General features: G+C 34.8%; 1 protein-coding gene across 5 annotated transcripts in view; it reads left to right on the top strand.

Annotated features, from left to right (window-relative positions):
* NIPBL (NIPBL cohesin loading factor) overlaps window positions 1-14,687 on the top strand; it is a 147,143-nt gene that overhangs the window by 44,357 nt on the left and 88,099 nt on the right. For all 5 annotated transcript variants that reach the window (XM_058864285.1, XM_058864288.1, XM_058864281.1 and 2 more), the window contains exons 2-5: window positions 7,195-7,338; window positions 9,761-9,926; window positions 11,043-11,173; window positions 14,277-14,376. In XM_058864285.1, coding sequence (XP_058720268.1) covers window positions 7,275-7,338; window positions 9,761-9,926; window positions 11,043-11,173; window positions 14,277-14,376 — 461 coding nt within the window. In that variant the 5' untranslated portion in view covers window positions 7,195-7,274. The remainder of the gene's footprint in view (window positions 1-7,194; window positions 7,339-9,760; window positions 9,927-11,042; window positions 11,174-14,276; window positions 14,377-14,687) is intronic.

The following is a 14,687-nucleotide window of genomic DNA, read 5'->3' as shown; positions in this document are numbered from 1 at the left end:
AGAAAGAGTCTGCAGCATGTGCTGTCTCTTCATCCAGCAGCTGAGATGTGTGGGAGTGGATTTGATATGAGAGAGGGAAACTGGATATATTACAGAGGGCTAGTTGAGAGTCTTCACCTGGAGGAATTGCTTCATTGTATTGAGACGATGAGGGGAAGTAATACAGCAGTTCAGAAGAGAAGCATCTTAACTCCCTGAAGTGCTATATAGCATCTCTCTTGTATGTGAGAGAAATTAAAGTTGAAAAATGGGCAACAAGATGAATATTAGGATAAACAAAATAACGTATCGGTGGTCAGTATTAATTCATTAATTCCAATATGAAGAGGCAGTGATGTGTTTTTGAAATGCAGCTCTGTAAATCTGTTTATATAGAATTTTGTGTTGGTGTTTACTGTGGATTACTAAAGAAATGGAAAAGAAACTGATGCATCTGTTTTCTTAGTGTATGGAAGAAGTTTGGAGGGATTTTAATTAATTTTCAAAGTCAAAAAAGAGGCAAAAATTGTGTGTCATGAAGACTTGGTAAAATCAGCTGCTGCTTCAAAAGGTTAATTTCATACCAGTTTTGTTTTGTAAAGGTTATGAAGTATCTGAGAGAGTTCAAGGTCAGAAATGCAAGATTAAAAATTGGAAGAGACTGCTGTTTTAAGTAGGTTTTTGTTCAGCGTTTAATCATTAGGCTTTTAGTCTAGTTAAGTTCCAGCCTAATAAAAGATCAAAAAGTCTTTAAAATACAAGTAGAAGTCAGTATACAACTGTGTTTAGGAAAGGGCAGCCCTACTAACAGCTAACAAAAGACATTCCAGAAAGTAAAAAAAACCAAGCTGCTACTTCCTTCCCAATATCTGTCACAGCTATTTTATTAATGAAGATGGGTATTCTCCATTTGACAGAGCTGACTTAAATGAACTCTTTGATTTGCTTTTGCTGTTCTATACATCCCTTAACTATTTTCTTCCAGTAAAATGAACTGTATCTAATATCAGCTACTGCATCTGTGCCTGAGCAAGGTCAAGGGCTATGCTCACTGAAAAGAGCTTTGCTTTCTTGGCTGGAGTAAAAATCATGTGTGGAATATGTACTGCAGGTGAGAAATAAATGTATGAACTGCTGGAGTAGGTTGGTGTTTTCCCTTTGTGTTTGTTTCTCTGTGATGGTTAATATCATGACTAATCTTCACAATAAGCTTCACTTCATGAGGTTTGCATAGTCCCACTTCTCAAGCCTGTCCAGGTCCTTCTGGATGACACCTCTTACCTCCAGCATGACACTGCATCATAGCTCAGAGTCATCGGCAAACTTGCCATGGGTGCACTCAGTCCCACTGTCCCACAGATCAGGGGAGCTGCTTATTGCCTATAGGCATCTGTTCTCTACAAATGGCTTGGTCTGATTCTGGGTGTGGTCCAATTGCGTCAACTCCCTTTCTCTGTTCCCCCAGGAAGAGTTATTACAGGTTCAGAGCACGACTGATGCTCACCCTGGTAGAAATATGTGTGATCTTACATTAGGCGGTGTCTTGCTGAATCCACAGTCCAATCTCATTCATTCTGTGCTTCCACTGATTGTACTGGGACTTTTCGTGTTCTGTGGCGTCACTACTACTGATATTACCTGGGCAGGAGAGACATCAGTGTCATTGTTTATCAGATTAGAGCAGCAGAGACTAAAGGAATGTAATAGTAGTTAAATATTAAGAAACTGGTTGCTTTAGTTTTTTTCCCCTAAAGATTTCTTTATACTGATAAGCAGCTTACAATTGTACAGTATAGTACTTTCCACTTTTTTTTCTTACAATGATTGTGATGAACTGGGCACCTACTATAGGAAAACACGTTATGCTAATTCTGGTTTAGAAGCTGTACTAGGTAATCCTTATCTCAAACCCTTTCATTTTTCAGTTGTTTTGTCAGCATCAGTGTTTCTGCTGCCTGATCACTTTATGAATGAAACATACAGATTTCACTAATATACACAGACACACACAGACACACACACACACCCACACACACACACACCCACACACCCACATCCTTGCTTATACACCCTCTTTGCTCACATGCTGCAACCACCTCTTTGGCAGTCAACTTAAATAAATATACAGTAGCTTCATGTTTACTTGCGTTACTATTTTAACCTTAGACAGCTGCATTGGGCAGCTGATTAATTAATGTTCACTCTTCATTTCCAATACTGACTTTTTCTGAGATTGAATTAGCTTTAAATGCTTTACATTATAAATGTATATGCTTGCCTCTCCCCACATACTTAAGTATAATGTTTTGTCAACTATATTTGTTTCTTTAGTATGTTTTTGGAGGTATTTTTGAAAGCATTTAGTTCTGGAAACTCACTGCCATTGAATAAAACTGTAGTTCTGGAATAGAAACCAGAAATCTGCCCTCTTGTGGATAAATCTGTATGATGTACCTCAGTCACAGTATCTTTCCTGAATGAGAACTAAAGTATATTAATTGGTTCTATTTGTGATTCTCATTCTTTATGCAATTTTTTAAAGGATAGTTTATGGATTGATATATACGTAGAAAAATAAGCAAAAGTACAAACAAGAAAAGTAATTTATTTCAAAATGTCAAAGTTTAAAACTGACTATGAGACAAAGATTCATAAATTTGTGATTGCAAGTTTGCTGATTTAAAATAAAAGAAAATGTTCACTCTTCATCTAAATTATGAATTAGCTAATACATAGTTATACTGTTTTAATTTGCTCATGAAACTGAAGAAATCCAGATCATGGTGCTGTGGTTATATCTATATGATATTACTCAACATACAGGAAACTGAAACTGCTTTTTTAAAATACTTTTCATAATACTTAGATTTCGTAATTGAAGTGAAATAAAACAAGACTATTTGAAGTACTCCACTTTATAGAAGTAAAATAGTATTTTTAAAAGAAAAACACAGATATCTATTATCATAGCTTGTCTTTAAAGTTTAATTTTAATCCCCTTTTTTACTTCTTGGAAAACATCAGGTTACTTATATATAATACATTGTTTTAAATCTGAAGAACTGTCCAGTTCTGAGACTGGTTACTTATCTGTGCTTTGCTGCTGAGCCTTTTTGTATTGCTGCATGAACAGATTTTTCCTTTTGTTTTGTGTTTTACTCTTCTCATGCATGCACATGGCAAAGCTGGGGAAAACCTGGTATTTTTGTTAGAGATAAACGGTTTCTCAACCAAGAGGAATGTTTCCTAAATGAAGAGCTTGTACCTTAATATGATAAACAGTGATCAGAGTCGTCTTATCATTCAACTGATAGTTAAATGCTTCAATATATGAAAACATACAACTGCAGTTTGTTTCTATTTCTTATTTGAAGGGTAATTTTTTTTGTTTTTTTTGCTTGGGTTGTTGTTATTCTTTTCCTTTTATGCTTGTAGCTTCTATTTGCTGGATGCTGATGTCTGTATTTAGCTTGTTCCCAGCTTTCATCCTCTCTTCCTCCCTTAATCTTACCTTTGCAATAAAGGACAATATAGATAATTTAAAAAAAAAAAAAAAAAAAAAAAAAACAAGGAAAAGGATAACTTTAAAAAAAACCACTTTAAATTTGTTATTTAAATTAAATTAAATTTAAAAATTTAAATTTAAATTAAACTTATTAACTATTACCTAAACTTGTTTAATAATAGTTTCCTTGCTATGTTGGCTTGGCTTTTCATTATTAGTGTATATTATGATGATAAATTTTCACACGTTGTTCTTTAGATATGCTGCCATTTCTCTATTTTCCTTTCACTGAGGGGTTCTTTGTGTTGCTTCCTTTGTATACTGTTTAGGGAGTTCCTTCCTCCCTAAAATGTCTTGTATGGTATCTGTTCTTTCTTAAAAACAAGCAAGAGCATAAGTATCTCTACACTGAATATACAAGACCTCATACATTTATATAGACTGTATTTCTTGTACTCTGTCTGAACTGCTGGACTACAGTCTAATGCATTGATTAAAAGCCTTCCAGTGCAGATCTTTGATTTCCTTAATTCAGCCAGTAACTAACAATAACTGTAGTTACACTAACTAGTTATAGTTATACTATAGTATATAGTATAACTATATAGTTAACTATGTAACAATAGAGTTAACTAACAATAACAATAACTGTTTCATTTTTTTCAGTTAAGGGGTTATGTTAAATATTACACTATTGTTAACAGTTACTGAACAAGCCTGGCAATGGAAAATTTTGAGATACTGAAAATGGTTATTCTTCTTGACTAGTTGTGAGCTGCTAAATTAGTACTTTTAACCCCTCTTTCATTTGGGGAATGGAGGTAGGGGAGAAAACTCCAACAAAACTTGTCTGGCAGTCAAGCTATTGTTATATGCTGCACCGATGTTTTGTATGGAACAATCTATACCATCTTGAGCTGTCAATCTTTATTTCCCTAACTGCTGGAGATTTTAAAGTCTTCAGATGATTGAGTCTATTGATGTTCTCAGTGGCATCAAATTTGAGTTGTAGTTTCACTGGATCTCAGTCTCTGCTTCCGGAGTTGAATCCCACCTTGTTTGCCAGTTTTATAACAGACACGACTTTGCCATCAGCACAACAGATGTAGTATTTAGACCCAGATTTTACTATGTGGTTTCTTCATATTGTGTTTGTTTTGTAAACTAATCCCATCACTTAATCTCATCAGTCTCTCTTTCTCTCTTGTTTACTCTCACCTGTTTATTCATTTCATCATGCTTACAAAACCTTCATAATGTCAGACTTCTTGAATTGCCATGCTTAGCCCCCAAGCTGATGCAGACAACTACATCCTGTCCCTTCTGTAACAATCTGTACAATCCATCTTTGGAGTAGTGGTGTTGCTTATCTCTACTAAGGTAAGGTTGTTCAAGAAGTTGGCAGCTCTGATGATGAAAAAGTCTGTTCTAGTTTTCTTCTTGCTTGTATTTATGTGCTCATTTATTGCTGTGTTAGTATTGCTCTGTGGCTTTCTTTCTTAGTAACCTTCTTTGACCGCCTTAAAGAGAGCAACCATATCCCCTCTTGACCTTTGTTTTGTTAGTTAAACAAACCAACCCCTTTTAGTCTTCTCTTACAAAGAAAGTTTACTTTTCCCCTGCTCACTGCACTTACTGCACTCTGAGTTCTGAACCTTGCCAGGTTCAGATTTCTTATCATGTATCTGTGGAAAAGGTTTCTAATTTTAAGTGTCTGGTTTTGGAGGAATTTTTCCCATAAAATATCTGTATAATTTTCTTTATTGTGGCAGTAATAGTTGAATTAGGAATTAACTTGAATTAGGACTGACAACTTCTGTGTTAACAACTTTCTCACTTGATATGGAAGTGAAAGTGAATAGATTTATATTTCATTGTGTCTGTGCTACATAAAAATTTCCAATAATACTGGATAGTGAAGTGGCCTTTCCTTTGAGGCAGTTTCAGTTAGGAGAAGTCATCAGACATAACATTTTTATAGTAAATCAAATTTATGTGTGAAAGTTGTTCTTTAATTTCTAGGCTTTCAGTGAAAACTTAGATTTTAAAAGTATTATCTTCTGTGGGTTTGGCTGCAGGCTCATTATGGGACTCTTCTGGAGTGTTTAATTTTTTAAATTTATTTTTAAGAATTGCTTATTTGTGGAACTAGGCAACCATGGAAATTTTGCATATATTTGTATTCATTCAGGGTAAAAAACCCTTGGGTATCAAGTAGTACTTGAAGCTGCTCTGAGGGAAGTTTTTTCTTGGATTAAAAAATAAACCCCAAACACAGCAATCCACATAGCGTATCTATCCGTAGTCTATAGTATTTTCCTTTCTGACTAGATTTCTGTATCTGCAATGTATATTTTTAATTTTAAAAAACGTAATTTAGGTCAGAATGAGACAGTGGCAGGTGCAGCAGAAGAAGTCAACTCACTGTCAGTTCTGTTTAACCTCAGTATTTTTTTCAAAGAATATGCAGATAGGGAAACTTTGAAAAGGTAATTACACTGTCTGATGAAAACTTTTGAGCACAAAAAGACTTAGAACATTTGTTTTCCTTGTCTTGGACTCTACATAGTCAAATATGTATTTATAAGCAGTGGAGTTCTATATATTGGTATATATTGCCATATGCTGCCATGTTGGTGTGGCATAAGAAGGAATGTTACTAAGAAATGTTATTAAGGAAATTATAAGGATCTCATGGTTTAGATGTATTTTATACACAGTTCTCAAAAATGTAGGCTTGTATAGTAAGTAAATAATGATTTCAGCATTCAGTAGATAAGAGAAATGCTTATGTAAGGACTCTACTATTTCCCAAGCTGTGTCAACACACATGCCTGTCTGCAACAGGTAACCGCATATCAAATTCCTTTAATGACATAAGAAAAGTCATGTCAATTTCACTATATACTAGGGGATTGTAATGTGTGATTTTTGTAAATTTTTGATGGTTTGGAACTGCAGTTTTTGAGGGTTTTTTAGCAGTGTAGACTTCCTTACATTTAGGATCTTTATAATTAGTGCAATCCAAGTGAACTAATTCCTTTTTCTGTAGTCGAATATAAAATGTGATGTTTTACAGGAAATAAATGAGTTAGTTCAGTGGTGATAAAACTTCATTTTTTCCCCAGGAGGAGTAATTTCTGGTAGTTTGACCAGACAGAGTTATATATTGAAGAGATATTGTCAAATCAATTTTGAAATAGCTACTACTTTTATAATGTACTTAGATTTTGTATTTGTCAATATGTTTGCTCCTTTATTTTTGAATCTGTAAATTACTCCTTTTAGTGTTGCTAGTCCCTTTATGAAAATGCCTCCTTCTGCAAAACTGGGAAGTGAATATAAAAGCTAATCACTGAAACTGGTTATGCATTAAGCGCTATCACTCTTCAGCATGAATTAACAGAAGTTTTGTTACCAGTTTTTGAGTCCATATTGTATAACCTGACCAAACTTTTTTTAACATTGCCTTATCTTGCATCTTTTTTGGTGAAGGGGTTGCTTCTGAGACCAGAAGGAAGCTTGCTTTTTAGCTGGCTAATGCCACCTATTACTTAAAATCGACACTGTTCTACCCACTCTTGAAAAAATTTCTTTAGTATACAAGTAAAGGTAGTATGGTTTGTTTCACTTATGTTAATGAATGTAAAATTTTAAGGAAGTCAACTGAGAGATTTTATTTGGTTTTGTTCTTTTTGTTTTGTGTTTAGTGCTTGGGAGATGGGAAGTAATGATAGCTGGCACCTGAACTGAAATATCTGTGTAGGCACTACTCTCCCAGAACTTCAGGATGAATGGGGATATGCCTCATGTTCCCATCACTACTCTTGCAGGGATTGCTAGTCTTACAGACCGTAAGTACTCTTCTTTTTCTTGTCTTTAGTATGCTTTACCTCTTTGGTAAATACATGAATTTTCAACATTCTAAGAAGGTTTTTATTTTAGAAGTTCTTACAGTTAAATCTGTTTAAAATCAGACTTGCCATTAAATATGTTAGCCTTGGTATTGCTTAAATAGTTAAAATCTATCCCAAAAATACCCTGCATATTAAAGCATAACATGAAATGGAGGTTAAAAAAACCCTTAAGGAAACAAAATACAGGAATTCATAATTTGCAATATAATTTAGTAACATATCTGTTTATCACACAAATAAAGACAAACATATAAATGTTAAAGTACTTCTAAAACATGCATCCCATCATCTTCAATGAAAAGACAGACATGGGATTAGCCTGATGTGCAACTAATCAAGAGAGTTGCAGAATATACTGAATATACTTGAAACCTTGTTCATTTATTTTGAGCTAGTTAATAGTTGCACAAAATGATGTCTAGAATAAAAACAAGCAGCTGAACCTGAGTCTTTTTTTCTTTGCTGTTCAGCCTGAAAAAGGAGCATATGAAGTGTGTATGCTGACTTTAAGTACATCAGGAAGACAAAATGGAAGGAAAGAAAAATAACTATTTACATTACAAACTGATACTGACACAAAACCACATTATTATGATGTGACCAAAAAGTAATTTCTAGTGAAAACTAGGAGGAGATTTATTATTACATAGTGAGGTCCTATAACCACCCTCACAGTAAGAGCAGTTTAAAGAGGCATCTTGTATATATAAAGTGTAAGAAAGATTTTTTAGCTCAGTTGTCTGTCTGAGGATAATTGGACTTAGTGACCTTAGATGCTTCTTCTAAGCAATTCTGTTGTTACACTGTTGGAAATTGAAGGCTTTCCAAGAAACAGTGGAAGTATATATTCAGCAATTGAATTTAATTGCTCACAGTAAAAAAGGCAGATGTTTTGGAGGAAAAACCCACTTCATGTCCTTCTGGTATATACTGAAGTATTGAAGTGGAAGATGCAGGTTATGTATTTAAACATGTATGTATGTATGACCATGTATGTCTAATAACAGACCGTCAGGATGCAAATAATGAGTTTCCAGCTATGGATAGTTTTTCAGAATTAAGCATTTGTAGGTGAGGTTACTACTGGTGGAAGTCACTGATCAGACTCTGGTGCAAGAGTTCCTTTAAACACTGAATTGGAATGGACAAGACCAGTTGCCGTGGAAACACGGATGCTATCATGCCTGAAGGCAATATACTAGGCTCGCTAAATTTACGCTACTTTAATAAGCATGCTTTGCTGATTTTGCTAATTTTTCCAAGTTTCAGGCACATTCAAGGTAATCTGATGCAAGTAATGAAAGCTAATGACTTTAATATATTACCCACTTTTATTTGCATTGCAGTTTATTTCTAAGTACAGCAATGATACACATTATAAGGGATTAAAAATGCTGGAATCACCCCACTTTTTAAATTTTAAAATATGAAAGAACCAAAAAATGTGTTTCACTTTGATTGGGTTTTTTCTAAAATTGTTTCTAATGGTTCAGTTAAAACCTTTATCTCAAGGATGTTATCAGGATGGTAAGTTGCAGTTAGAGTTAGCTTGTTTTCCTGAACCAACTGAGGTGACCTCACTCTGTATCTAGCCTTTTGGCCTCTCCTGGCTTACCCTCCTCTGGGCTGTGTAGCTCTACAGTCATCTGATCAAGCCTTCTTGTATGTACACTTTCTTGTTATATCTGAAGACCTAAGAATGCCCTATAAAATTGAAGTGTACTTATAATCTGATTGAAATAGTGTTTTCACTGAATCTTTTCTTGAGATTTGTAAGTTTTTCTGACTGATTTGGCATTTCAGTGAGCACACCAACCAACAATACTAGGCCTGTCTTGAGAAGATAGTTTACATAGAATAAATAAAAGAAGGGGAGAATAAACTGGGAATTTAATTAGTGGATTTAATTGATTGTTGGGTTGTTTGATTTTTTTGATGGGTTGTTTTCTTTTGGTTTTTTGTTAAAGACCTTATAAAGTGGTAACACTGATTAAATACAGAGGTCAGAGTAGAAAAATGAAATCCCCAATACCCTTAAAATTCTGCATGTAGCTACAAAAATTTTGCATTTCCTTTTTTTCAATCTCTGCTTCTGTCCCCAGGAGAAAGGTACTATAACTTATAAAGAGCTTAATATTCTGGAATGTTTAGAGAGTCCAGTGTGGGCATGTGAGTGGGGATGTGTATGTTTCTTTGTGTGAAATTAAAATTTAAAAAAAGTGCAGAAGTGTTCCCTGTTTTTTAAATATAGTTGTCAGGTTTTCTTTCTTAATCTCATGAGGGAGTAGGGGGGTGACTACATTTGTATGTTTGTGACGCATTAAATGATTCTGAAGTTCTTCCTGTTTTCTAATAACAGTTTTGAACCAGCTGCCTCTTCCATCACCTTTACCTGCTACCACAACAAAAAGCCTGCTTTTCAATGGACGGATAGCTGAAGAGGTGAACTGCCTTCTGGCTTGCAGGGATGAAAATCTCGTTTCACAGCTTGTCCACAGTCTCAATCAGGTGTCAACAGATCACATGTATGTATTTTGAACTGCTACATCAGATCACCATCCTTACTTCTTGAAATCAAAATTAACTGGATTGAGAAGGATGTTTGTGAGAATACGAAAATTAGAGTATGTAGATTTTTCCTTAGGCTTGCTTAGCAAGTGGCTGCAATATAAGAGTCAGATGTTTCAGTCAGACAATGTTAATGATTGTCCATCAGCCCTTATGCATAACTGTGGGGGTTATTTTACAGATTTGATGCTTATTCCCTTCTTGATAGTTAAGATTGCAGACTTCATGGTGTTGATTGTGCAATACTAATTTGCTTTCAATGTCAGTCACTAATGAGCATAGACAAATTACATACCCAAAAGAAAATTTTTGATACCTGTGTCAATTCTGATTAGGTATTGAACTTAAGTTAACTGAGCCATCAAGTATGCTAATGTATTCTCTTTTTGTTATTTTTTTTTTTTATTTCTTCCTGGTATCCTTTGAATTGTTTTATGTTGACAACCCTGTAATTTCCTAACTTGTTTTGTTCAAATGGGAGTAGCTTTTAAAAGTCCTTGAAACATATAAGAAGTGAGTGCACAGATGCATTTACAGAAAATCCATGGCATTTCTTTATAGTTCAGAGGGAATCCTGTGATCTCAAAGATATGCCAATTTCCCCTTTTCAAAATAAAAACATTATCAAAGCATCGGGTTGAAACATGAATATTACACATTCATGTTTATGCTATCTTCACTCCTACAGTTACGTATTCTTCATGTTATGCCAAAGCGTTCTTTTAGACAGAAGATCATGATATAAAAATGGGCCTAAGAGACTTCTTATGATAGTCTTAAACTGACAGCCACATATCTATAAGAGCTTAGTAATAGAAAATGATTGTGAGGAGTTGTAGGAATATTTCTTCCTTATTCCTTAAGGAAGAGCGTGAAAAAGACTAGAGGCAGGAAGCAGTGCTTTGCAGACTTGATTTTTCCTATATTTTAACAGTAAAATTGTCTTCTTTCATTTTGGTTTTGATTTTTTTTTTGGTTTTTTTTTGGTTTTGGTTTTTTTTTTACTTGACTCATAGTTTCTTATAATTTGAAAATGCATTTGCCTCTTTATTTGCTTACTTCCACAATTCCAGAGAGTTGAAAGATAACCTTGGCAGTGATGATCCAGAGGGAGATATACCAGTCTTGCTGCAGGCTATTCTGGCAAGGAATCCTAATGTTTTCAGGGAGAAAAGCATGCAAAACAGATACGGGGTACAAAGCGGTAAGGATTTTTGATTATCTATTGATTGATTTTATGTTGTTCTGTAAATCTAGGGACTGATACTAACCACAAATATATGTGGAGCACAACTATTGTATTTATACTTTGCCTTGCGTTTGATAGTGATTTAAAGCTATGTACCTTAACATCTTCTAAGAGCAATTGTATAGTAAAAAGAAGGAAAATAAAAGCTACTAGGTATTTTTCTAAAAAAAAATTCATTTCACATAAAAGTTTAATCTCTAGGATAAGTAACTGGATTTTATTTTGAGACCAATTTTATTTTGAACTTTTCATGCCTAGGTTCATATATTTGTCTTGGTGAATAATTGAAGATGAAAACATATGCATCAATCTTACTGAAAATCTATATGATTATACTGTATCATTGCAGTGAGAGTTCTTAATTGTTCTGGAGTATGGAATAAGTTGCATTGAGGCATCCTTAGCAGCTTCTCCCTGTCATTCCTCATCTTAGCAATCTTGTGATGTCCTACAGCTCTAAGTTATTTATGAATTTTGGGAAATTAAACCTTATGCATCTTTCCATAAATGTCAATTACTTCAATAATTTTTTTACATTTACACAAGAACTCAAGTGCACTTTTGCCGGTAAAAGGAAAAAACTTCACACGTGCACTTTTAATAAGAATATATATCTAACTGAAAAATCACCTGTTGTTGAGCCATCTTAGCTTAAGCATGTATGCTGCTGTAATACAGTTTAGTTGTACAATAATTTTTATGCAACCTTGAGTTATGATTCTATGAAGTGCGTTCTTTGCCATTTGGTAGGAATGCTTAAACGGATTTACGCAGATAGCTTTTTTACAAGAAGAGAAATTGTAATAAGACTGGGACTATACGTAAGGAATCTCATTCCAGTAATTATTCTACTAGGATGGTGTTTTATCGGTGCTGTGGAGTAATATGACAACAATATGAAAAAGTATAAGAAGATACTGTAGTGCTGATGGCCACAGACTCATTTCAAATCCGTTTTAGACCCAGTATTTGGGGCTTGTTTTTACTTCTTTCTCTTTTTCTCTACTTTGCGTCATTATCACATATACAGAATGATAAGCAGGGAAACTTTGGAAAACCTGTGTTTTTGTTGTTGGGGCATGTTTAGTTTTGTTTTGGTTTTTTCCCTTCTTTTTTTCTTTTTACATTACCTGGTCTAGGCCTTCCATGTCTTGCCCCTGCCGTCCATAACAGAGATGGAGAAGTGAGAGCTATCTATCATAGATTAAGTTAATTATGACATTTTCAAAAATTGCATTGGAAAATTACCTATATGTTTTCTATTATTATTTTCATCCAGAAATGACCACATCTGTGATTCAAAGCATGTTTTAAGTTAGGGAGAAGAAAACAGATATATTTTTAAAGTCCTTAAAAAGAGCACTCTGTTCTTTAAGCACTAAATTGATACTTTGTCTGTACAGTTCATGCTGATATGGTTACATTATGTCATCTTTCTGTACAGGAATGTTAAGATTAGTTTGTCTGAAATATTGTACCTAGCTGCCTTGAGAGTGGCAGCGAGAGGTGAGGGGGCAGTAGGCATGCTGGATGCTCCTTCCAGCATTAAAAAATCCCTGGGATTTCATGTTCACTTGCCTCTATGTGAGGCAACCAGTATCGATTTAAACAAACTTTGTAAAAGTTGAGGAGTCCCCATCTGTTACTCCAGACACTGAAATGTACTCTGTATTGAGATGTGAGAATATCTTTTTTCAGCACAACACACGACTTCAACTCTGTTCAGGGCGAGTATTAGTGCTCAAGTACATGGAATGCAGCATTTACCACCTAACGGGAGGTAGTAATGGCTTAATTCCTGTGGGATTATCACTGTCTCTGCTGGAGAAAGTGGAGGAGAAAAGAGGGTGACAGGGAAGGTTTCTGAAACTGGTTTTGCATGTGTGATATTGCAGTAATTGAAATTGCTGATAGCAACTGTAGGATTTACAAAAATCTCCCAACAATTTCATATTGGGACTTTTAACTGTCTAAAATACTTGTACTGTTTAATGAGCTCCTTCCTAAAGCTATAGATCACTTGCTGTGGCTTCCCAAGATAGTGTGTACTCATGAGTTCTGACACTTTTTTAGCTGTAAAAAAAAAATTCTGTTGCTAAAATAACTCCAAATTCATTTACATTTTGTGCTTCTGTGACACATTGTCATGTACTTGTTAGGAAATTCTTTATTCCTATACTGAGGAGAGGAAAAAAAGATTCCTCTAAATCCCCCTTTATAATGATATGAGTCAGAATAGAATATTTCAGTTGGAAGGGACCTACCACAATCATCTAACCCAGCTGCCTGACAACTTCAGGGCTGACTGAAAGTTCAGTCAAATTTAGGGCATTGTCCAAATGCTCTTCAATTAGTTAGTTTCAAGAACATTGATACATGTGGATTGCCAGCTGATTCAATGCCTGAACTTCCAACACATGACTGTGGTTATCTACTAGCTGTAGGAGCCACATTTGGGATATTGTTTCTGCTTTGCAATTGAAATACTCCAGCACCTTCTTTGATAACATTCTCTCTATGCTTAGTGGAGGTGAAATAGAAAGCTTTTGTCTCTGGGTAGAAAGAAACCACTAAATATTATTGGAGCAGTGAGAATATCTTGCAGCATACAACCTAGGATAACTGATTGCTATACTTACTTCAACAACTGAAGATAAGTTTTCTTTGCTCTTCTGACTTGTGAATCTGCTAAATATTTTGCTTATTGGCACAAGTATTGTACACCCCAGCCTGGGGTGCAGAATGTATGTACTTGTTTAAAATGTTTCTCTTTACTAGTCAATTTTGACTTAGGAAGCTCTAAGGAAGAGATGAAGAAACTACTGTTAATATTTGTAACTGAATTAACACAACTTCAGGGAATACTTTTTATGTCATAATGTAAAATAGGCATCATACATGGATTCAGTAATTTCTAATTTTTTAACTGTGTGGGTAGATGATTTTAATGTCATTAAAACTCATAATCTCATTGTAAATAATAAATTTTGAAATTAGATACTTCATTGATTGAGAAGGAAATGCATGTGAAGTAATTCTGCTATCTGTTTTTTAATAGGGATGATGATGTCACAGTTTAATATTTCTCAGAATTCCATGCGTGGTAGTCCTGCATCTTCCAATTACCAACAAACCACTATCTCACATAGCCCTTCCAGGTAATACTTTCTTTAAAGTGGGGTGGGAGGGGAGTGAACTGCAAGCTCTTCCTACACTGACAGCCAATTTTTGTTGCAAATATGTAAGTGGAAGGTGATCAGTGTCACAACCAATTTTGCATTTGTCTGACAGCAGGGTAAGTTTCTTCATACACAAAGAAATATCTTTCTGTCAGCAAACCCTGTATTCTAAGGATTCATCATGAATTCTCCTCTCTCTCACTCCATCCTGTAATTTTGCCAAACTTTCTTCCCCACCTAAAGAGTCCCTCTGCCTCCTGTTACCCTCTGGTTGTCTTCCATCTATGTCA

Source organism: Poecile atricapillus, chromosome Z (genome assembly GCF_030490865.1).
Source record: "Poecile atricapillus isolate bPoeAtr1 chromosome Z, bPoeAtr1.hap1, whole genome shotgun sequence".
In the NCBI taxonomy this organism is placed as follows: domain Eukaryota; kingdom Metazoa; phylum Chordata; class Aves; order Passeriformes; family Paridae; genus Poecile; species Poecile atricapillus.
The sequence above is the reverse complement of the archived record's forward strand: the minus strand, read 5'-3'. Positions and strand labels throughout refer to the sequence as shown.